General features: G+C 49.9%; 1 protein-coding gene across 6 annotated transcripts in view; it reads left to right on the forward strand.

The window, feature by feature from the left end:
• LOC110508074 (SH2B adapter protein 2) overlaps positions 1–23,105 on the forward strand; it is a 34,242-nt gene that overhangs the window by 4,671 nt on the left and 6,466 nt on the right. For 5 of the 6 annotated variants that reach the window (XM_036965650.1, XM_036965651.1, XM_036965652.1 and 2 more), the window contains exons 2-7: positions 6,811–7,756; positions 16,376–16,483; positions 18,412–18,503; positions 18,728–18,828; positions 19,010–19,171; positions 21,849–22,054. In XM_036965650.1, coding sequence (XP_036821545.1) covers positions 6,842–7,756; positions 16,376–16,483; positions 18,412–18,503; positions 18,728–18,828; positions 19,010–19,171; positions 21,849–22,054 — 1,584 coding nt within the window. In that variant the 5' untranslated portion in view covers positions 6,811–6,841. The remainder of the gene's footprint in view (positions 1–6,810; positions 7,757–16,375; positions 16,484–18,411; positions 18,504–18,727; positions 18,829–19,009; positions 19,172–21,848; positions 22,055–23,105) is intronic. The other variant, XM_036965648.1, reaches the window with a different exon arrangement.

A 23,105-nucleotide genomic window follows, 5' to 3' on the forward strand; every position in this document is an offset into this window, starting at 1 on the left:
TGCACGAAGAGGCAAAAACAGACTTACCCTCATCGCGATGTCCCCCAAAGGCTAACTTGCTAGCCCCAGTCTGCTAACTGCTTGCTTTCCTGCCCCGGTCTGCTAACTTCTAGCTTGTTTAGCCCCAGCCTACTAACTGTTAGCTTGTTAGCATCGGCCTGCTAACTGTCTGAATCGCCGTGTCCCCCAGTCAGCCCAACCACTCACTGGACCCATATGTTCACTTGGCTACGCATGCCTCTCTCTAATATCAATATGCCTTGTCCATTACTGTCCTGGTTAGTGATTACTGACTTATTTCACTGTAGAGACTCTAGCCCTGCTCAATATGCCTTGGGGCGGCAGGGTAGCCTAGTGGTTAGAGTGTTGGACTAGTAACCGAAAGGTTGCAAGTTCAAAGGTACGACTCTGTCGTTCTGCCCATCAACAGGCAGTTAACCCACTGTTCCCAGGCTGCCATTGAAAATAAGAATTTATTCTTAACTGACTTGCCTAGTTAAATAAAGGTAAAATAAAAAACCAACCATGTTGTTCCTCCTTCTACATATGCGATGACATCACCTGGTTTAAATGTCTCTAGAGACTATATCGCTCTCATCATTACTCAATGCCTAGGTTTACCTCCAATGTACTCACATCCTACCATACCTTTGTCTGTACACTATGTATCTATGCCCAGAAACCTGCTCCTTTTCCTCTGTTCCGAACGTGCCAGACGGCCAGTTCGTATAGTATTTAGCAGTACCCTTATCCTACTCCTCCTCTGATGATGTAGAGGTTAATCCAGGTCCTGGAGTGCCTAGCTCCACTCCCCAGGTGCTCTCATTTGTTGACTTCTGTAACCGTAAAAGCCTTGGATTCATGAATGTTAACATTAGAAGCCTATTCCCTAAGTTTGTTGTACTCCCTGCTTTAGCACAATCTGCCAACCCATTTGTCTTAGCCGTGTCTGAATCCTGGCTTAGGAAAACCACCAAAACCCCTGAAATCTCCATGGCTAACTATAAAATTTTCCGCCAAGATAGAACTGCCAAAGGGGGCGGTGTTGCAATCTACTGCAAAGTTCTGTCCTACTAGTCAGGTCTGTACCCAAACAATTCGAGCTTCTACTTCTAAAAATGCACCTTTCCAGAAACAAGTCTCTCACTGTTGCCGCTTGCTATAGACCTCCCTCTGCCCCCAGCTGTGCCCTCGATACCATATGTGAATTGATTGCCCCCCATCTATCTTTTGAGATCGTGCTACTAGGTGACCTAAACTGGGACATGCTTAACACCCCGGCTATTCTACAATCTAAGCTTGATGCCCTCAATCTCACACAAATTATCAATGAACCTACCAAGTACAACCCCAAATCTGTAAATACGTGCACCCTCATAGATGTCATCCTAACTAACTCGCCCTCCAAATACACCTCTGCTGTTTTCAATCAAGATCTCAGCGATCATTGCCTGCATCCGTAATGGATCTGCGACCAAACGACCACCCCTCATCACTGTCAAACGCTCCCTAAAACACTTCTGCGAGCAGGCCTTTCTAATCGACCTGGCCGGGGTATCCTGGAATGACATTGACCTCATCCCGTCAGTAGATGATGCCTGGCTATTCTTTAAAAGTGCCTTCCTCACCGTCTTAATGTAGAACTAGGAATAGATATAGCCCTTGGTTCACTCCAGACCTGTCTGCCCTTGAGCAGCACAAAAACATCCTGTGGTGTTCTGCATTCGCATCGAATAGCCCCCGTGATATGCAACTTTTCAGGGAAGTTAGGAACAAATATACACAGGCAGGTAAGAAAGCTAAGGCTAGCCTTTTCAAACAGAAATTTGCATCCTGTAGTACTAACTCAAATCAAATATCTGTCACATACACATGGTTAGCAGATGTTAATGCGAGTGTAGCGAAATGCTTGTGCTTCTAGTTCCTGACAATGCAGTAATAACCAACGAGTAATCTAACCTAACAATTCCACAACTACTACCTTATACACACAAGTGTAAAGGGGTAAAGGATATGTACATGAAGATATATGAATGAGTGATGGTACAGAACGGCATAGGCAAGATGCAGTAGATGGTATCAAGTACAGTATATACATATGAGATGAGTAATGTAGGGTATATAAACATAAAGTGGCATAGTTTTAAAGTGGCTAGTGATACATTTTAATTATTAAAGTGGCTGGAGTTGAGTCAGTGTGTTGGCAGCAGCCACTCAATGTTAGTGGTGGCTGTTTAACAGTCTGATGGCCTTGAGATAGAAGCTGTTTTTCAGTCTCTCGGTCCCTGCTTTGATGCACCTGTACTGACCTCGCCTTCTGGATGATAGCGGGGTGAACAGGCAGTGGCTCGGGTGGTTGTTGTCCTTGATGATCTTTATGGCCTTCCTGTGACATCTGGTGGTGTAGGTGCCCTGGAGGGCAGGTAGTTTGCCCCCGGTGATCCGTTGTGCAGACCTCACTACCCTCTGGAGAGCCTTACGGTTGTGGGCGGAGCAGTTGCCGTACCAGGCAATACAGTGATACAGGATGCTCTGGATTGTGCATCTGTAGAAGTTTGTGAGTGCTTTTGGTGACGAGCCAAATTTCTTCAGCCTCCTGAGGTTGAAGAGGACCTGCTGCGCCTTCTTCACCACACTGTCTGTGTGAGTGGACCAATTCAGTTTGTCTGTAATGTGTACGCCGAGGAACTTAACACTTTACACCTTTTCCACCACTGTACCATCAATGTGGATAGGGGGGTGCTCCCTCTGCTGTTTCCTGAAGTCCACAATCATCTCCTTTGTTTTGTTGACATCGAGTGTGAGGTTATTTTCCTGACACCACACTCTGAGGGCCCTCACCTCCTCCCTGTAGGCCGTCTCGTCGTTGTTGGTAATCAAGCCTACCACTGTAGTGTCGTCCGCAAACTTGATGATTGAGTTGGAGGCGTGCATGGCCACTCAGTTGTGGGTGAACAGGGAGTACAGGAGAGGGCTCAGAACGCACCCTTGTGGGGCCCCAGTGTTGAGGATCAGCGGGGTGGAGATGTTGTTACCTACCCTCACCACCTGGGGGCGGCCCGTCAGGAAGTCCAGTACCCAGTTGCACAGGGCGGGGTCGAGACCCAGGGTCTCGAGCTTGATGACGAGCTTGGAGGGTACTATGGTGTTGAATGCCGAGCTGTAGTCGATGAACAGCATTCTCATATAGGTATTCCTCTTGTCCAGATGGGTTAGGGCCGCGTGCAGTGTGGTTGTGATTGCGTCATGTGGACCTATTGGGGCGGTAAGCAAATTGGAGTGGGTCTAGGGTGTCAGGTAGGATGGAGGTGATATGGTCCTTGACTTGTCTCTCAAAGCACTTCATGATGACAGAAGTGAGTGCTACGGGGCGGTAGTCGTTTCGCTCAGTTACCTTAGCTTTCTTGGGAACAGGAACAATGGTGGCCCTCTTGAAGCATGTGGGAACAGAAGACTAGCATACTATCCCCTGGTCGCTGAGCCTAGCATACTATCCCCTGGTCGCTGAGCCTAGCATACTATCTCCTGGTCGCTGAGCCTAGCATACTATCTCCTGGTCGCTGAGCCTAGCATACTATCTCCTGGTCGCTGAGCCTAGCCAACTATCTCCTGGTTGCTGAGCCTAGCCAACTATCTCCTGGTTGCTGAGCCTAGCCAACTATCTCCTGGTCGCTGAGCCTAGCCAACTATCTCCTGGTTGCTGAGCCTAGCCAACTATCTCCTGGTTGCTGAGCCTAGCCAACTATCTCCTGGTTGCTGAGCCTAGCCAACTATCTCCTGGTTGCTGAGCCTAGCCAACTATCTCCTGGTTGCTGAGCCTAGCACACTATCTCCTGGTCGCTGAGCCAGTGAAAGGTTACATACATGTGTTGAAGAGTGTGGTGCTTAAGCTGCATCCCTGTCTCACCTCACGGCCCTGTGGAAAAATGTTTATTTTTTTGTCCCAAATATTTTTCCATTTTGTGTACATGGATTTTATAATGTCGTATGTTTTTCCCCCAACACCACTTTCCATCAATTTGCATAGCAGACCCTTTAAAAATTCTGTCCTACGGTAATTTGGTAAAAAGCCAATTTGACATTTCCTCAGTACATTATTTTCATTGAGGAAATGTAAGAGTCTGCTGTTAATGATAATGCAGAGGATTTTTCCAGGTCGCTGTCGACTCATCCCACGGTACTGTGGTTATTGGTGTCAAATTTATCTCCACTTTTGTGGATTGGGGTGATCAGTCCTTGGTTTCAAATATTGGGGAAGGTGCCAGAGCTAAGGATGATGTTAAAGAGTTTTAGTATAGCCAATTGGAATTTGTGGTCTGTATATTTTATCATTTCATTGAGGATACCATCAACACCACAGGCCTTTTAGGGCAGTCTTTAAATAGAAACTAAGATTTGTATTTGATCATGTATATGTTTTTGCTGTTTGTTCTTTGTTATAGGGCCAAAAAGATTGAAGAAGTGGTTTACCCGTACATCTCCATTTTGGATAAATAACTCTGTTTGTTTAGTGTTATCCAATTTTCCCAGAAGGGGTTCGAGACTATGGATTCTTCAATTACATTGTGCTGATTTCTGGCTGGGATTCATCTGAGGGAAGACTGGAGACATTGATGCCGATCATTCCTGCTGTATTTCCTCTGGGACAGGATCCAGAGTTGAGAGAGGCGAGGGATTTCACTTAACATGAACCTGTCTTCTGATTTTCTCCTCCTTCCTCCTCCCTCCTATCCTCTCCTCCTTCCTCCCCCTATCATTTGTTCCCTTCTTCCTCCCTCCTATCCTCTCCTCCTTCCTCCCCCTATCATTTGTTCCCTCCTTCCTCCCTCCTATCCTCTCCTCCTTCCTCCCCCTATCCTTTGTTCCCTCCTTCCTCCCTCCTATCCTCTCCTCCTTCCTCCCCCTATCCTTTGTTCCCTCCCTCCTCCCTCCTATCCTCTCCTCCTTCCTCCCCCTATCATTTGTTCCCTCCTTCCTCCCTCCTATCCTCTCCTCCTACAAGCATTTCGCTACACTCGCATTAACATCTGCTAACCATGTGTATGTGACAAATAAAATTTGATTTGATTCCTCCCCCTATCATTTGTTCCCTCCTTCCTCCCTCCTATCCTCTCCTCCTTCCTCCCCCTATCATTTGTTCCCTCCTTCCTCCCTCCTATCCTCTCCTCCTTCCTCCCCCTATCCTTTGTTCCCTCCTTCCTCGCCCTATCCTTTGTTCCCTCCTTCCTCCCTCCTATCCTTTGTTCCCTCCTTCCTCGCCCTATCCTTTGTTCCCTCGTTCCTCCCTCCTATCCTCTCCTCCTTCCTCCCCCTATCTTACCCTTCCCTCCACAAACTCTAGATGTACTTTTATCTCGGTGCATCACAAACAAGTATTTTCATGTTGAAAGAAGGTGGTAGATGGAAGCTCCCTCCCTCAGCTGTATGTACTGGGGGGTTTCTCCCTCAGCTGTATGTACTGGGGGGTTTCTCCCTCAGCTGTATGTACTGGGGGGTTTCTCCCTCAGCTGTATGTACTGGGGGGTTTCTCCCTCAGCTGTATGTACTGGGGGGTTTCTCCCTCAGCTGTATGTACTGGGGGGTTTCTCTCTCAGCTCTATGTACTGTGGGGTTTCTCTCTCAGCTCTATGTACTGTGGGGTTTCTCCTTATCCTTCCCTGGGCTCAGTCAGGGTCCTTCATGTGACCTGATTTTAATCCAGCTCAGTTGGTTCTTTACTGCAGGGCTTCAGAGTGGAGAGAACGGGGGGGGGGGGGGGGGCAGGGATGGAGAAGGGGGAGAGAGCGAGAGCGTTTGTGTGTGATCTGATGTGGTTTGGCACAGCCTGGGCCTGGCGATGCAGGGAGTGAAGGGATATGGTTGAGTCATACATCCAGAGAGGCAGAGAGAGATGGGGGGTGAGAGGGAGAAAGATGGGGGGGGGTGAGATGGATGAGAGGGAGAGAGATGGGGGGGTGAGATGGATGAGATAGATGGGGGGTGAGAGGGATGAGAGTGAGAGATGGGGGGGGGGGGGGGGATGAGATATGAGAGGGATGAGTATCTCCAGTAGGAGAGGAGGAACCAGGTGGTCTCTGTCACATTAATTTACAGGGATAACAACTAATGCAGGCTGCCTATAGACAAAGGGAAGAGAGGTAGGGAGAACTCATCAGTTTGAGTTTAGACATTTAGCTATATATTAAGTTTCTCTTGAATTTAGATTGTATTTAATTATATTGTATCTGCGCTTTAGTCATGCTATCTGTAGAATTCCAAACCAAACACTGGTACAAAACAAGGATACAGATTTTTTATTTTATTAGATGAACACAGCCGGATAAAAACTATTAAAAGGAAATGATTTCCTGCAGATTCCATCTGGCTCTAGTCACGTCCATGTCAATAACCTCTTAACAACATATGATGTCAGCTGGTATATGAGCCTTGTGATTGATGTGTGTCGGTGTAGCAGGGCTGTGTGGGGAGATCGTTCTTCCACAGAGAGAGAAGGGCTGTGGCCTGTCGCCTCTATTTAGGGAAATGACACGCTCACGATCTCCCAGCCTCAGCAGTCTGTTTCATTCCCACATCTTCTGTTTTTCACACGACAGGGACTGTTGGCGCTGTCATTTGTATATGCTAGGCTGCACACATTCTCACTGTAATGTGTCTTTCCCTGCTATTGGTGACAGACACACGGTATGTTGGAACGCGCTCTCTCACCTCGCTCTCTCTCACATCTCACACCTCTCTCTCTCTCACCTCGCTCTCTCACCTCACACCTCTCTCTCTCTCTCCCTCTTCCTTTCCTTCTGTCATCTCTCTCAGCCTCTCCCAGGTGGGTTGGCATGGCCCAGTGATGAACAGTGCGGCAGTGCCCGGCAGCCCGGAGTTCTCCTCATGCCCGCTGCCCGACTGGCGAGAGTTCTGCGAGCTCCATGCCCGTGCCTCCGCCGCCGACTTTGCCCACAAGTTCCGCCGCTTCCTGACGGAGAACCCGTGCTACGACTCCCCGGGCGCCGACGGCAGCTTCTCGCAGCACTTCGCCAGACACTTCCTGGAGTGTTTTTCTGCTGCTGTCACCCAGGCCAGGGACCACCAGGCCTCGCTCTTGCCAGGGGACGACGGCTCCAACGCTCCCCCCAAATACAGCATTGTTCCCTTCCTGGGGATCCAGGGCTGCCCTTTGCCCTACGGACACAACGACCTCTATCAGCGGCGCAAGGACGCCGGTGCCTCCAGCGAGTCCCTGGACAGTATGGACAGTGGAGGTTTAGGACTAGAAGGGATAGGCAGTTCCTCCTCTATGGCCACCTCCCGCACCCCTCAGCCTGCCCACAAGCCCTCTGCTCTGGGCCAGTCACGCAGCTCAGAGGACGTGTCAGTGGGACACCCCAAGGCCCGCTTCAAGAAGGGATTCTCTCTGAGGAACATGAGTCTGTGTGTGGTGGACGGGGTGAAGGAGATCTGGCACCGCCACGCCTCCCCTGAACCAGACCCTGTAGTGGGGTCCGGAGGGGTCAGACGGGTCAACGGAGGAGGGGAGCCAGGTGGGGACAGATGGTCCCAGAGACTGCGTCTTCCCAGGGGGTCTCAGGGGCACAAGGCTGAGCTGCTGGAGATCCAGAGAGAGGGTGCTCTGCGTTACATGGTAGCTGATGATACTAACTGTATAGGGGTGCCTCAGTGGCAGAAGTGTAGGTTGCTGCTGAGGAAGACCAGGAGGGACGAAGGGGGTGACAAGTTCCTGTTGGAGTTCTATGTGCCACCCAAGGTAGAGTTACAGTATATGGACGTGGACAAAAACACACACACACACACACACACACACACACTGTCATATTTGTCTATGTGGGCTTCACAGATCACTGGTTCTGACCTTAAAGTGAGAAAATAAGACTGAAGCTGTTTAAATCTCTCTGCTCTCCCTTCATACCAGGGGGCCCAAGGATACGAGGGAGGGAAGGAGGGGATGAGCTGGAGTGAGAGGGATGGCGGGAGAGCTGGAGGGGGATGGAGTGAGATGGATGGGGAGGGAGAAGGGGGTAGAGCTGGGGGGGGGATGGAGTGAGATGGATGGGGAGGGAGAAGGGGGTAGAGCTGGGGGGAGGGAGGGAGGGAGGGGATGAGCTGGAGTGAGAGGGATGGTGGGAGAGCTGGAGGGGGATGGAGTGAGATGGATGGGGAGGGAGAAGGGGAGGGAGGGGGATAGAGGGATTTCTGAAGGACCTCAAATCAAGCAGCTTGTTAAGCAGCAGACTCAGGGGAAACGCACTCAGGAACACATGGCTTTACGGGGAGAGAGACACAGTATGAGGATTTGATTTATTGAACCATTATTTAAACAGGGAGTCACATTGAGATTCTAATCTGTTTTATAAGAGAGCCCTGTACACATGACAATAATAAACTGAATATTAACACATACTACATGTACGTGTTTAAAACGATCACATTCAACACAGTAAAAACAATATCAAATAAACATTTTAAAACAATCACATTCAGCACAGTAAAAACAAGATAAAATAAACATTTTAAAACAATCACATTCAACTACATAGAGGTCCTCGATCAATCATTTAAACTTCGTGAGTGGCACCGGCACATCTAACTGCAGTGAACTCTCCAGAATGTTCCACAAAGTTGGGGTATAAAAACAAAATGTGGATTTTCCCAAATCTGTGGAGACTGGAGGAAACTCTACTGTTATCCTGTGAACGGGTTTGGTCATTTTATGATTTTTACATGAATTAATAATGTTATTATATATAGAGAGAGTTTCTGTAAACTGATTCAGTCACTGAGGTGGGAAAAGAGACCACTTGATGTTGTGATCCAGGTGCCCAATGGCCACAGACACTGTTCCCTGAAGAGACGTACAAGTCCACGGCTCAACAGTGACTGCTTCACTACGGTCGTCTAATCAGGGCCCGTATCCACAATGCCTCTTAGAGTAGGATCAGGATGGAGAACAGTGATCAGGATGGAGAACAGTGATCAGGATGGAGAACAGTGATCAGGATGGAGAACAGTGATCAGGATGGAGAACAGTGATCAGGATGGAGAACAGTGATCAGGATGGAGAACAGTGGTCAGGATGGAGAACAGTGGTCAGGATGGAGAACAGTGGTCAGGATGGAGAACAGTGGTCAGGATGGAGAACAGTGGTCAGGATGGAGAACAGTGATCAGGATGGAGAACAGTGGTCAGGACGGAGAACAGTGGTCAGGATGGAGAACAGTGGTCAGGATGGAGAACAGTGATCAGGATGGAGAACAGTGGTCAGGATGGAGAACAGTGGTCAGGATGGAGAACAGTGGTCAGGATGGAGAACAGTGGTCAGGATGGAGAACAGTGGTCAGGATGGAGAACAGTGGTCAGGATGGAGAACAGTGATCAGGATGGAGAACAGGACAGAGAACATTGGCCTGATAGAGATCATACTAATAATATTGTATGGACAGATTCTAGATCAGCACTCGTACTCTGAGACACTTCAAAATAATTTATTTAACCTTTTAATTTAACTAGGCAAGTCCGTTAAGAACAAATTCTTATTTACAATGACGGCCAAACCCGGACGACGCTGGGCCAATTGTGCACCATCCTATGGGACTCCCAATCACGGCCGGATGTGATACTAAGTGGCTATGGGTCCAGGTTCTCACAAGCCAAAGCTCTGTGGAGTCGACGGTGTCTGTGAGACTTAGTATCTGAGGCATGAAGTCTCACTTGCCTGGCCCCGGTCTGGTCCGGATGCTCTGCCTTTGCTTCAGGGCGGGCGGGCGGGCGGGCAGACTGACTGACTGACTGACGGTACACTTCAGGCAGCACCCTGCCTTATAACAAGACGAGGGAGGCATAGGCAGAACAGACAGAGGGCCAGTACCAAAATGCTTCCTGTTCTCCTTAACTCCATGAAGATTTGACTTCCTATAGAAGTAGGTACGTCTCCTCCACGGTGCTTTTAATCAATCTAGTCATGTCAGATGAGATTAGTTACAAACTGTTTTTCAGGTACAGTTTTTGAATGGAGTCACGGTATTGTTGACTATTGCCAAGGATGTGATGTGATCTCAGTGGGGCAAGAGGAACAGGAAGTATCCCTTTAAGATACAGGAAGTACCCTTTTTATATTCTTCCCCCGGAGATGAGCTGAGTGGAGGACTCAGGACAGCTAGTCAGTACAGGGAGATGAGCTGAGTGGAGGACTCAGGACAGCTAGTCAGTACAGGGAGATGAGCTGAGTGGAGGACTCAGGACAGCTAGTCAGTCCTACAGGGAGATGAGCTGAGTGGAGGACTCAGGATAGCTAGTCAGTCATACAGGGAGATGAGCTGAGTGGAGGACTCAGGACAGCTAGTCAGTACAGGGAGATGAGCTGAGTGGAGGACTCAGGACAGCTAGTCAGTCCTACAGGGAGATGAGCTGAGTGGAGGACTCAGGATAGCTAGTCAGTACAGGGAGATGAGCTGAGTGGAGGACTCAGGACAGCTAGTCAGTACAGGGAGATGAGCTGAGTGGAGGACTCAGGATAGCTAGTCAGTACAGGGAGATGAGCTGAGTGGAGGACTCAGGATAGCTAGTCAGTCCTACAGGGAGATGAGCTGAGTGGAGGACTCAGGATAGCTAGTCAGTACAGGGAGATGAGCTGAGTGGAGGACTCAGGATAGCTAGTCAGTACAGGGAGATGAGCTGAGTGGAGGACTCAGGACAGCTAGTCAGTCCTACAGGGAGATGAGCTGAGTGGAGGACTCAGGATAGCTAGTCAGTCATACAGGGAGATGAGCTGAGTGGAGGACTCAGGACAGCTAGTCAGTACAGGGAGATGAGCTGAGTGGAGGACTCAGGACAGCTAGTCAGTCCTACAGGGAGATGAGCTGAGTGGAGGACTCAGGATAGCTAGTCAGTACAGGGAGATGAGCTGAGTGGAGGACTCAGGACAGCTAGTCAGTACAGGGAGATGAGCTGAGTGGAGGACTCAGGACAGCTAGTCAGTACAGGGAGATGAGCTGAGTGGAGGACTCAGGACAGCTAGTCAGTACAGGGAGATGAGCTGAGTGGAGGACTCAGGACAGCTAGTCAGTACAGGGAGATGAGCTGAGTGGAGGACTCAGGACAGCTAGTCAGTCCTACAGGGAGATGAGCTGAGTGGAGGACTCAGGACAGCTAGTCAGTACAGGGAGATGAGCTGAGTGGAGGACTCAGGACAGCTAGTCAGTACAGGGAGATGGGCTGAGTGGAGGACTCAGGATAGCTAGTCAGTCCTACAGGGAGATGAGCTGAGTGGAGGACTCAGGATAGCTAGTCAGTACAGGGAGATGAGCTGAGTGGAGGACTCAGGACAGCTAGTCAGTCCTACAGGGAGATGAGCTGAGTGGAGGACTCAGGATAGCTAGTCAGTACAGGGAGATGAGCTGAGTGGAGGACTCAGGATAGCTAGTCAGTCATACAGGGAGATGAGCTGAGTGGAGGACTCAGGACAGCTAGTCAGTACAGGGAGATGAGCTGAGTGGAGGACTCAGGACAGCTAGTCAGTCCTACAGGGAGATGAGCTGAGTGGAGGACTCAGGATAGCTAGTCAGTACAGGGAGATGAGCTGAGTGGAGGACTCAGGACAGCTAGTCAGTACAGGGAGATGAGCTGAGTGGAGGACTCAGGATAGCTAGTCAGTACAGGGAGATGAGCTGAGTGGAGGACTCAGGATAGCTAGTCAGTCCTACAGGGAGATGAGCTGAGTGGAGGACTCAGGATAGCTAGTCAGTACAGGGAGATGAGCTGAGTGGAGGACTCAGGATAGCTAGTCAGTACAGGGAGATGAGCTGAGTGGAGGACTCAGGACAGCTAGTCAGTCCTACAGGGAGATGAGCTGAGTGGAGGACTCAGGATAGCTAGTCAGTACAGGGAGATGAGCTGAGTGGAGGACTCAGGACAGCTAGTCAGTCCTACAGGGAGATGAGCTGAGTGGAGGACTCAGGATAGCTAGTCAGTCATACAGGGAGATGAGCTGAGTGGAGGACTCAGGACAGCTAGTCAGTACAGGGAGATGAGCTGAGTGGAGGACTCAGGACAGCTAGTCAGTCCTACAGGGAGATGAGCTGAGTGGAGGACTCAGGATAGCTAGTCAGTACAGGGAGATGAGCTGAGTGGAGGACTCAGGACAGCTAGTCAGTACAGGGAGATGAGCTGAGTGGAGGACTCAGGACAGCTAGTCAGTACAGGGAGATGAGCTGAGTGGAGGACTCAGGACAGCTAGTCAGTACAGGGAGATGAGCTGAGTGGAGGACTCAGGACAGCTAGTCAGTACAGGGAGATGAGCTGAGTGGAGGACTCAGGACAGCTAGTCAGTCCTACAGGGAGATGAGCTGAGTGGAGGACTCAGGACAGCTAGTCAGTACAGGGAGATGAGCTGAGTGGAGGACTCAGGACAGCTAGTCAGTACAGGGAGATGGGCTGAGTGGAGGACTCAGGATAGCTAGTCAGTCCTACAGGGAGATGAGCTGAGTGGAGGACTCAGGATAGCTAGTCAGTACAGGGAGATGAGCTGAGTGGAGGACTCAGGACAGCTAGTCAGTCCTACAGGGAGATGAGCTGAGTGGAGGACTCAGGATAGCTAGTCAGTACAGGGAGATGAGCTGAGTGGAGGACTCAGGATAGCTAGTCAGTCATACAGGGAGATGAGCTGAGTGGAGGACTCAGGACAGCTAGTCAGTACAGGGAGATGAGCTGAGTGGAGGACTCAGGACAGCTAGTCAGTCCTACAGGGAGATGAGCTGAGTGGAGGACTCAGGATAGCTAGTCAGTACAGGGAGATGAGCTGAGTGGAGGACTCAGGACAGCTAGTCAGTACAGGGAGATGAGCTGAGTGGAGGACTCAGGATAGCTAGTCAGTACAGGGAGATGAGCTGAGTGGAGGACTCAGGATAGCTAGTCAGTCCTACAGGGAGATGAGCTGAGTGGAGGACTCAGGATAGCTAGTCAGTACAGGGAGATGAGCTGAGTGGAGGACTCAGGATAGCTAGTCAGTACAGGGAGATGAGCTGAGTGGAGGACTCAGGACAGCTAGTCAGTCCTACAGGGAGATGAGCTGAGTGGAGGACTCAGGATAGCTAGTCAGTCATACAGGGAGATGAGCTGAGTGGAGGACTCAGGATAGCTAGTCAGTACAGGGAGATGAGCTGAGTGGAGGACTCAGGACAGCTAGTCAGTACAGGGAGATGAGCTGAGTGGAGGACTCAGGATAGCTAGTCAGTACAGGGAGATGAGCTGAGTGGAGGACTCAGGATAGCTAGTCAGTACAGGGAGATGAGCTGAGTGGAGGACTCAGGACAGCTAGTCAGTACAGGGAGATGAGCTGAGTGGAGGACTCAGGACAGCTAGTCAGTCCTACAGGGAGATGAGCTGAGTGGAGGACTCAGGATAGCTAGTCAGTACAGGGAGATGAGCTGAGTGGAGGACTCAGGATAGCTAGTCAGTCATACAGGGAGATGAGCTGAGTGGAGGACTCAGGACAGCTAGTCAGTACAGGGAGATGAGCTGAGTGGAGGACTCAGGACAGCTAGTCAGTCCTACAGGGAGATGAGCTGAGTGGAGGACTCAGGATAGCTAGTCAGTACAGGGAGATGAGCTGAGTGGAGGACTCAGGACAGCTAGTCAGTACAGGGAGATGAGCTGAGTGGAGGACTCAGGATAGCTAGTCAGTACAGGGAGATGAGCTGAGTGGAGGACTCAGGATAGCTAGTCAGTCCTACAGGGAGATGAGCTGAGTGGAGGACTCAGGATAGCTAGTCAGTACAGGGAGATGAGCTGAGTGGAGGACTCAGGATAGCTAGTCAGTACAGGGAGATGAGCTGAGTGGAGGACTCAGGACAGCTAGTCAGTCCTACAGGGAGATGAGCTGAGTGGAGGACTCAGGATAGCTAGTCAGTCATACAGGGAGATGAGCTGAGTGGAGGACTCAGGATAGCTAGTCAGTACAGGGAGATGAGCTGAGTGGAGGACTCAGGACAGCTAGTCAGTACAGGGAGATGAGCTGAGTGGAGGACTCAGGATAGCTAGTCAGTACAGGGAGATGAGCTGAGTGGAGGACTCAGGATAGCTAGTCAGTACAGGGAGATGAGCTGAGTGGAGGACTCAGGACAGCTAGTCAGTACAGGGAGATGAGCTGAGTGGAGGACTCAGGATAGCTAGTCAGTACAGGGAGATGAGCTGAGTGGAGGACTCAGGACAGCTAGTCAGTCCTACAGGGAGATGAGCTGAGTGGAGGACTCAGGACAGCTAGTCAGTCCTACAGGGAGATGAGCTGAGTGGAGGACTCAGGACAGCTAGTCAGTCCTACAGGGAGATGAGCTGAGTGGAGGACTCAGGACAGCTAGTCAGTACAGGGAGATGAGCTGAGTGGAGGACTCAGGACAGCTAGTCAGTACAGGGAGATGAGCTGAGTGGAGGACTCAGGACAGCTAGTCAGTCCTACAGGGAGATGAGCTGAGTGGAGGACTCAGGACAGCTAGTCAGTACAGGGAGATGAGCTGAGTGGAGGTCTCAGGACAGCTAGTCAGTACAGGGAGATGAGCTGAGTGGAGGACTCAGGATAGCTAGTCAGTCCTACAGGGAGATGAGCTGAGTGGAGGACTCAGGATAGCTAGTCAGTACAGGGAGATGAGCTGAGTGGAGGACTCAGGACAGCTAGTCAGTCCTACAGGGAGATGAGCTGAGTGGAGGACTCAGGATAGCTAGTCAGTACAGGGAGATGAGCTGAGTGGAGGACTCAGGACAGCTAGTCAGTACAGGGAGATGAGCTGAGTGGAGGACTCAGGATAGCTAGTCAGTACAGGGAGATGAGCTGAGTGGAGGACTCAGGATAGCTAGTCAGTACAGGGAGATGAGCTGAGTGGAGGACTCAGGACAGCTAGTCAGTCCTACAGGGAGATGAGCTGAGTGGAGGACTCAGGATAGCTAGTCAGTACAGGGAGATGAGCTGAGTGGAGGACTCAGGATAGCTAGTCAGTCCTACAGGGAGATGAGCTGAGTGGAGGACTCAGGACAGCTAGTCAGTCCTACAGGGAGATGAGCTGAGTGGAGGACTCAGGATAGCTAGTCAGTCGTACAGGGAGATGAGCTGAGTGGAGGACTCAGGATAGCTAGTCAGTAAATCAAATCAAATTTATTTATATAGCCCTTCGTACATCAGCTGATATCTCAAAGTGCTGTACAGAAACCCAGCCTAAAACCCCAAACAGTGAGCAATGCAGGTGAAGAAGCACGGTGGCTAGGAAAAACTCCCTAGAAAGGCCAAAACCTAGGAAGAAACCTAGAGAGGAACCAGGCTATGTGGGGTGGCCAGTCCTCTTCTGGCTGTGCCGGGTGGAGATTATAACAAAACATGGTCAAGATGTTCAAATGTTCATAAATGACCAGCATGGTCGAATAATAATAAGGCAGAATAGTTGAAACTGGAGCAGCAGCACAGTCAGGTGGACTGGGGACAGCAAAGAGTCATCATGTCAGGTATTCCTGGGGCATGGTCCTAGGGCTCAGGTCCTCCGAGAGAGAGAGAAAGAAAGAGAGAATTAGAGAGAGCATATGTGGGATGGCCAGTCCTCTTCTGGCTGTGCCGGGTGGAGATTATAACAGAACATGGCCAAGATGTTCAAATGTTCATAAATGATCAGCATGGTCGAATAATAATAAGGCAGAACAGTTGAAACTGGAGCAGCAGCACAGCCAGGTGGACTGGGGACAGCAAGGAGTCATCATGTCAGGTAGTCCTGGGGCATGGTCCTAGGGCTCAGGTCCTCCGAGAGAGAGAAAGAGAGAAGGAGAGAATTAGAGAACACACACTTAGATTCACACAGGACACCGAATAGGACAGGAGAAGTACTCCAGATATAACAAACTGACCCTAGCCCCCCGACACATAAACTACTGCAGCATAAATACTGGAGGCTGAGACAGTACAGGGAGATGAGCTGAGTGGAGGACTCAGGACAGCTAGTCAGTACAGGGAGATGAGCTGAGTGGAGGACTCAGGACAGCTAGTCAGTCCTACAGGGAGATGAGCTGAGTGGAGGACTCAGGACAGCTAGTCAGTCATACAGGGAGATGAGCTGAGTGGAGGACTCAGGACAGCTAGTCAGTTCTACAGGGAGATGAAGAACAGACTGATGATCCAGTCAGATCAACTGACAAGCCTGTACGACAACACACACACACACACACACACACACACACACACACACACACACACACACACACACACACACACACACACACACACACACACACACACACACAGAGAGAGTACATTTGAATTGAAATCGAAAAGGAATGTGATGTATGCCTGTGTGTGTGTGTGTGTGTATGCCTGTGTGTGTGTGTGTGTGTCCAACAGTCATCAAAGCCCAAGGTGAGCATCCCTCTGTCTGCCATCGTGGAGGTGAGGACCACCATGCCCCTGGAGATGCCTGACAGAGACAACACCTTCGTCCTGAAGGTAAGGGTAAGAAACCATCACACAACACTACCCTGTCTTCTCCCTGTTCTACCACTCACAACACTACCCTGTCTTCTCTCTGTTCTACCACTCACAACACTACCCTGTCTTCTCCCTGTTCTACCACTCACAACACTACCCTGTCTTCTCCCTGTTCTACCACTCACAACATTACCCTGTCTTCTCTCTGTTCTACCACTCACAACATTACCCTGTCTTCTCCCTGTTCTACCACTCACAACACTACCCTGTCTTCTCCCTGTTCTACCACTCACAACACTACCCTGTCTTCTCCCTGTTCTACCACTCACAACACTACCCTGTCTTCTCCCTGTTCTACCACTCACAACACTACCCTGTCTTCTCCCTGTTCTACCACTCACAACACTACCCTGTCTTCTCTCTGTTCTGTTCTCTCACACTACCCTGTCTTCTCTCTGTTCTGTTCTCTTACACTACCCTGTCTTCTCCCTGTTCTCTCACACTACCCTGTCTTCTCTCTGTTCTGTTCTCTCACACTACCCTGTCTTCTCTCTGTTCTGTTCTCTCACACTACCCTGTCTTCTCTCTGTTCTGTTCTTTCTCACACTACCCTGTCTTCTCCCTGTTCTCTTTCACACTACCCTGTCTTCTCTCTGTTCTGTTCTCTCACACTACCCTGTCTTCTCCCTGTTCTCTCACACTACCCTGTCTTCTCTCTGTTCTGTTCTCTCACACTACCCTGTCTTCTCCCTGTTCTCTCACACTACCCTGTCTTCTCTCTGTTCTGTTCTTTCTCACACTACCCTGTCTTCTCCCTGTTCTCTTTCACACTACCCTGTCTTCTCTCTGTTCTGTTCTCTCACACTACCCTGTATTCTCCCTGTTCTCTCACACTACCCTGTCTTCTCTCTGTTCTGTTCTCTCTCACACTACCCTGTCTTCTCTCTGTTCTGTTCTCTCTCACACTACCCTGTCTTCTCTCTGTTCTGTTCTCTCTCACACTACCCTGTCTTCTCTCTGTTCTGTTCTTTCTCACACTACCCTGTCTTCTCCCTGTTCTACCACTCACAACACTACCCTGTCTTCTCTCTGTTCTGTTCTCTCACACTACCCTGTCTTCTCTCTGTTCTGTTCTCTTACACTACCCTGTCTTCTCCCTGTTCTCTCACACTACCCTGTCTTCTCCCTGTTCTCTCACACTACCCTGTCTTCTCTTTGTTCTGTTCTCTCACACTACCCTGTCTTCTCCCTGTTCTGTTCTTTCACACTACCCTGTCTTCTCTCTGTTCTGTTCTCTTACACTACCCTGTCTTCTCCCTGTTCTCTTTCACACTACCCTGTCTTCTCTCTGTTCTGTTCTCTCACACTACCCTGTCTTCTTTCTTTTCTGTTCTCTCACACTACCCTGTCTTCTCCCTGTTCTCTTTCACACTACCCTGTCTTCTCTCTGTTCTGTTCTCTCACACTACCCTGTCTTCTCTCTGTTCTGTTCTCTCACACTACCCTGTCTTCTCTCTCTTCTGTTCTCTCACACTACCCTGTCTTCTCTCTCTTCTGTTCTCTCACACTACCCTGTCTTCTCTCTGTTCTGTTCTTTCTCACACTACCCTGTCTTCTCCCTGTTCTCTCACACTACCCTTTCTTCTCTCTGTTCTGCTCTCTTTCACACTACCCTGTCTTCTCTCTGTTCTGTTCTCTTTCACACTACCCTGTCTTCTCTCTGTTCTGTTCTTTCTCACACTACCCTGTCTTCTCTCTGTTCTGTTCTTTCTCACACTACCCTGTCTTCTCTCTGTTCTACCTCTCACCACACTACCTTCTAGACATGAATACCTGACAAACCAAACTAACAGCTTACTTCTCTTTCTTGCAGTCTGTGCAGAAGTCTCTCTGTCTCCCCTCTGGACTCCCACAGTAACTGTTCTGTGGTTTGGTGTGTTTTCTCTCCACAGGTGGAAAATGGAGGTGAATATATCCTGGAGACCATCGACTCGCTGCAGAAAAACTCCTGGGTGTCTGACATCCAGGACTGCATGGACCCTGGGTAAATGGAGGGATAAATATTTACTGTTCACCGAGGGGGGAACAGCACACAGCCATTAATCACCCTGTAAGAGTTTGACAGATCCCTCTCTCACACTCTGAGTTTTTCTGGTACAGTGAGTTTGTCTGTTCAGTCCAGGCATGTATTTAGACAGCCATAAACAGAGATACATTTTGTGTGTGTCCCTGTACATTTACCTGTGTGTGTGTGTGTGTGTGGCACAGGGACAGTGGAGATGACATTGAGCTGGCGTCATGTCCCCACGGCCAGGCGTCTAAAGAGTTCTCCATGGTGGCCTCCTGCAGCTGTGAGCTTCTGTCAGAGGGTGAGACAAACACACACACGCGCACGGACGGACATACACACACACACACACACACATACACACATATAACCTAACCTCACACATTGCCTTTTGAGGGAAATGGATGTGCTGTCAATCTGGCTGCTGTGTAAGGTTGTCATGTATGTACAGTATCTTATAATGTTGTGTTTTTGTGTCCAAGGTGTTCATCGCACCCCTGAGAGGTCCTGTGGCTCCTTAGCAGAACTGTATAGCGCCCCCTCTGTCCGCTGTAGAGAACTACCCTTCACCCAGCACCCTTCCCATGTCCCCCTGGAGCGCTTCCTCCAGTCCCCAGAGGCCCAGGGGAAAAGCCCCGCCACAGGTAAAGGGAACAGAATGGTGCTTGCAACGCGAGGCTGGTGGGTTCAGTTCCCGTTGGTCACCCTTAGGTAAACTGTCTCTTTGGATGAAATCAGGGGTGAAGGTAAGACAGCAGCACAGACAGAAGGGGAAACCCAGACATGTCACAGGGGGGCTGTAAAGCTGAAGCATCCATTTTTAGAAAGTTTCCTCACCACCAAATATGGTAGTGAGAGGAAGTTCACTCACCACCAAATATGATATCCCGCGCCAGTAGGACCCCGCGAGCTCGTGCCAGTAGGACCCCGCGAGCTCGTGCCAGTAGGACCCCGCGAGCTCGTGCCAGTAGGACCCCGCTAGCTCGCTCCAGTAGGATCTCGCTAGCTCGCTCCAGTAGGACCCCGCTAGCTCGTTCCAGTAGGATCTCGCTAGCTCGTTCCAGTAGGACCCCGCTAGCTCGTTCCAGTAGGATCTCGCTAGCTCGTTCCAGTAGGATCTCGCTAGCTCGTTCCAGTAGGATCTCGCTAGCTTGTTCCAGTAGGATCTCGCTAGCTCGTTCCAGTAGGACCCCGCTAGCTCGCTCCAGTAGGACCCCGCTGGCTCATGCTTGGCTCTGCCCGCCTGCTTGCTATGATTAATTTGCTCCCACTGTAAATGACACAGATGAACTATCTTGGGTTGGTCATAAATATGTTTGGTGGTTCGGTACAAAATAAATAGTGAGGGTACTCCGTACCGGTAAAACATTAGCCAATCACAATAATTACAACAAAATGTCCAGAACTGTAGGCTATCGCCACTTTTTATCATTACCACATGTCAGAGGAATGACACACGGGTGAATGGACTTTAACAGGTGGTGTAGTCTTCGCTCCAAAATGTGTTGTGGTTCGACGAGAACACGGACATTTATCCAAGGCAGAGATGAGCGGCCGACACTGAGAGGCGTGCGGACAGCTGTGGACGCATAAATTCTGGCCTAATGACATTCGTCAAATGTCATGACACTTTGTGATGTTTTGTGTACCAGATGTCTCGTTCCATTCACCAGTGTTTGGAGGCTGGAGATGTGTTGTTAGTGGATGAACGTGAGCGGCCTAGTGAATGAGTCCTTTTTGAAGTGGTAGTTTGACAATCAGATTAAAACATCATGACGGGTTGTGTTTATGCCACAATAAAAGGTTTTAAATGTTTGAAAAGTTAAATTACAACTAGCTCCATAGAGATCCTATTGATAGGGATTCTATGATTAGGCCCGTAACACTCATGGCCCGTAAGTGCGTGCACATATAGCAGGTAACCCTGGATACGTGTCTGCTAAATGACATATCCTTATTATACCCCGAGTGTACAAAACATTCCATGACAGACTGACCAGGTGAATCCAGGTGAAAGCTGTGATCCCTTATTGATGTCACTTGTTAAATCCACTTCAATCAGTGTAGATGAACGGGAGGAGACGGGTTAAAGAATGATTTTTAAGCTTTGAGACAATTGAGACATTGATTGTGTATGTGTGCCATTCAGAGGGTGAATGGACAAGACAAAATATTGAAGTGTGTTTTTGATTGGGGTATGATAGTAGGTGCCAGGCACACTGGTTTGAGTGTGTCAAGAACTGCAACTGCTGGGTTTTTCTCCCTGTTCTGTTTCCTCTGCATGTCAAGAATGGTCCACCACCCAAAGGACATCCAACCAACTTGACACAAATGTGGGAAGCATTGGAGTCAACATAGGCCAGCATCCCTGTGGAACTCTTTCCACACCTTGTAGAGTCAACATGGGCCAGCATCCCTGTGGAACTCTTTCCACACCTTGTAGAGTCAACATGGGCCAGCATCCCTGTGGAACTCTTTCCACACCTTGTAGAGTCAACATGGGCCAGCATCCCTGTGGAACTCTTTCGATACCTTGTAGAGTCAACATGGGCCAGCATCCCTGTGGAACTCTTTCGATACCTTGTAGAGTCAACATGGGCCAGCATCCCTGTGGAACTCTTTAGACACCTTGTAGAGTCAACATGGGCCAGCATCCCTGTGGAACTCTTTCGATACCTTGTAGAGTCAACATGGGCCAGCATCCCTGTGGAACTCTTTCGATACCTTGTAGAGTCAACATGGGCCAGCATCCCTGTGGAACTCTTTCGATACCTTGTAGAGTCAACATGGGCCAGCATCCCTGTGGAACTCTTTCGATACCTTGTAGAGTCAACATGGGCCAGCATCCCTGTGGAACTCTTTCGATACCTTGTAGAGTCAACATGGGCCAGCATCCCTGCGGAACTCTTTCGGTACCTTGTAGAGTCAACATGGGCCAGCATCCCTGTGGAACTCTTTCGATACCTTGTAGAGTCAACATGGGCCAGCATCCCTGCGGAACTCTTTCGATACCTTGTAGAGTCAACATGGGCCAGCATCCCTGTGGAACTCTTTAGACACCTTGTAGAGTCAACATGTGCCAGCATCCCTGTGGAACTCTTTCGACACCTTGTAGAGTCAACTTGGGCCAGCATCCCTGCGGAACTCTTTCGATACCTTGTAGAGTCAACATGGGCCAGCATCCCTGTGGAACTCTTTCCACACCTTGTCCACGCCCCGACAAATGGAGGCTGTTCTGAGGGCAAAAAGGGGCCGCAACTCAATATCAATAAGGTCTACCTTTTTATCATGTGATCTCTCATCTTTGTCTCCTCCCTTCAGGGGTTCTAGGTGACGGGGCGACTGAGGCGGAGGCAGAACCCAGCCTGGCGGAGTACCCATGGTTCCACGGGACATTGTCACGCGTGCGTGCTGCCCAACTGGTGCTGGCGGGTGGAGCTAGGAGCCACGGGCTGTTTGTGATTCGCCAAAGCGAGACGCGCCCGGGAGAGTACGTCCTCACCTTTAACTTCCAGGGCAAAGCTAAGGTGAGCCAATCACAGAAAGGGAAACACCAAGGTCAGCCATTTGCAGACAGGGCAAGGTCAGCCAATCGCAGGCGGTTTACCTATACCTTCTCCCCTTCACATGCACTGATCTTCAAACATAAGATGCCAACTGAAGGATTTGCTTTCAGGAAACAGGACAGGTTGCTGACAGACTATTGAGAATGTCCCTGTTTAGCCCAGACTTAAGTACTGGTGTGGATATTATGGGCATGCACACTGTATAGTGGGCTAGGCCAAATCCCAAATGGACCCCTACGCACTTGTGGAGATCTGAGAGGATTTGATTGGTATAAGCAATATGGTGTAACTTCTACCTGCTTCCCTCCTCACTACTCCTCTCTATTCCTCACTCACCTCTCTACTCCTCTCTACTCACCTCTCTACTCCTCACTCACCTCTCTACTCCTCACTACTCCTCTCTATTCCTCACTCACCTCTCTACTCCTCTCTACTCCTCACTCACCTCTCTACTCCTCTCTACTCCTCACTACTCACCTCTCTACTCCTCACTCACCTCTCTACTCCTCTCTACTCACCTCTCTACTCCTCACTCACCTCTCTACTCCTCTCTACTCACCTCTCTACTCCTCACTCACCTCTCTACTCCTCTCTACTCACCTCTCTACTCCTCACTCACCTCTCTACTCCTCACTCACCTCACTACTCCTCACTCACCTCTACTCCTCTCTACTCACCTCTACTCCTCTCTACTCCTCTCTACTCACCTCTACTCCTCTCTACTCACCTCTCTACTCCTCTCTACTCCTCACTACTCCTCACTCACCTCTGTACTCCTCTCTACTCACCTCTCTACTCCTCTCTACTCACCTCTACTCCTCTCTACTCACCTCTCTACTCCTCTCTACTCCTCACTACTCCTCACTCACCTCTCTACTCCTCTCTACTCACCTCTCTACTCCTCACTCACCTCTCTACTCCTCACTCACCTCACTACTCCTCACTCACCTCTACTCCTCTCTACGCACCTCTACTCCTCTCTACTCCTCTCTACTCCTCTCTACTCACCTCT

Source organism: Oncorhynchus mykiss, chromosome 27, assembly GCF_013265735.2.
Source record: "Oncorhynchus mykiss isolate Arlee chromosome 27, USDA_OmykA_1.1, whole genome shotgun sequence".
NCBI lineage: Eukaryota > Metazoa > Chordata > Actinopteri > Salmoniformes > Salmonidae > Oncorhynchus > Oncorhynchus mykiss.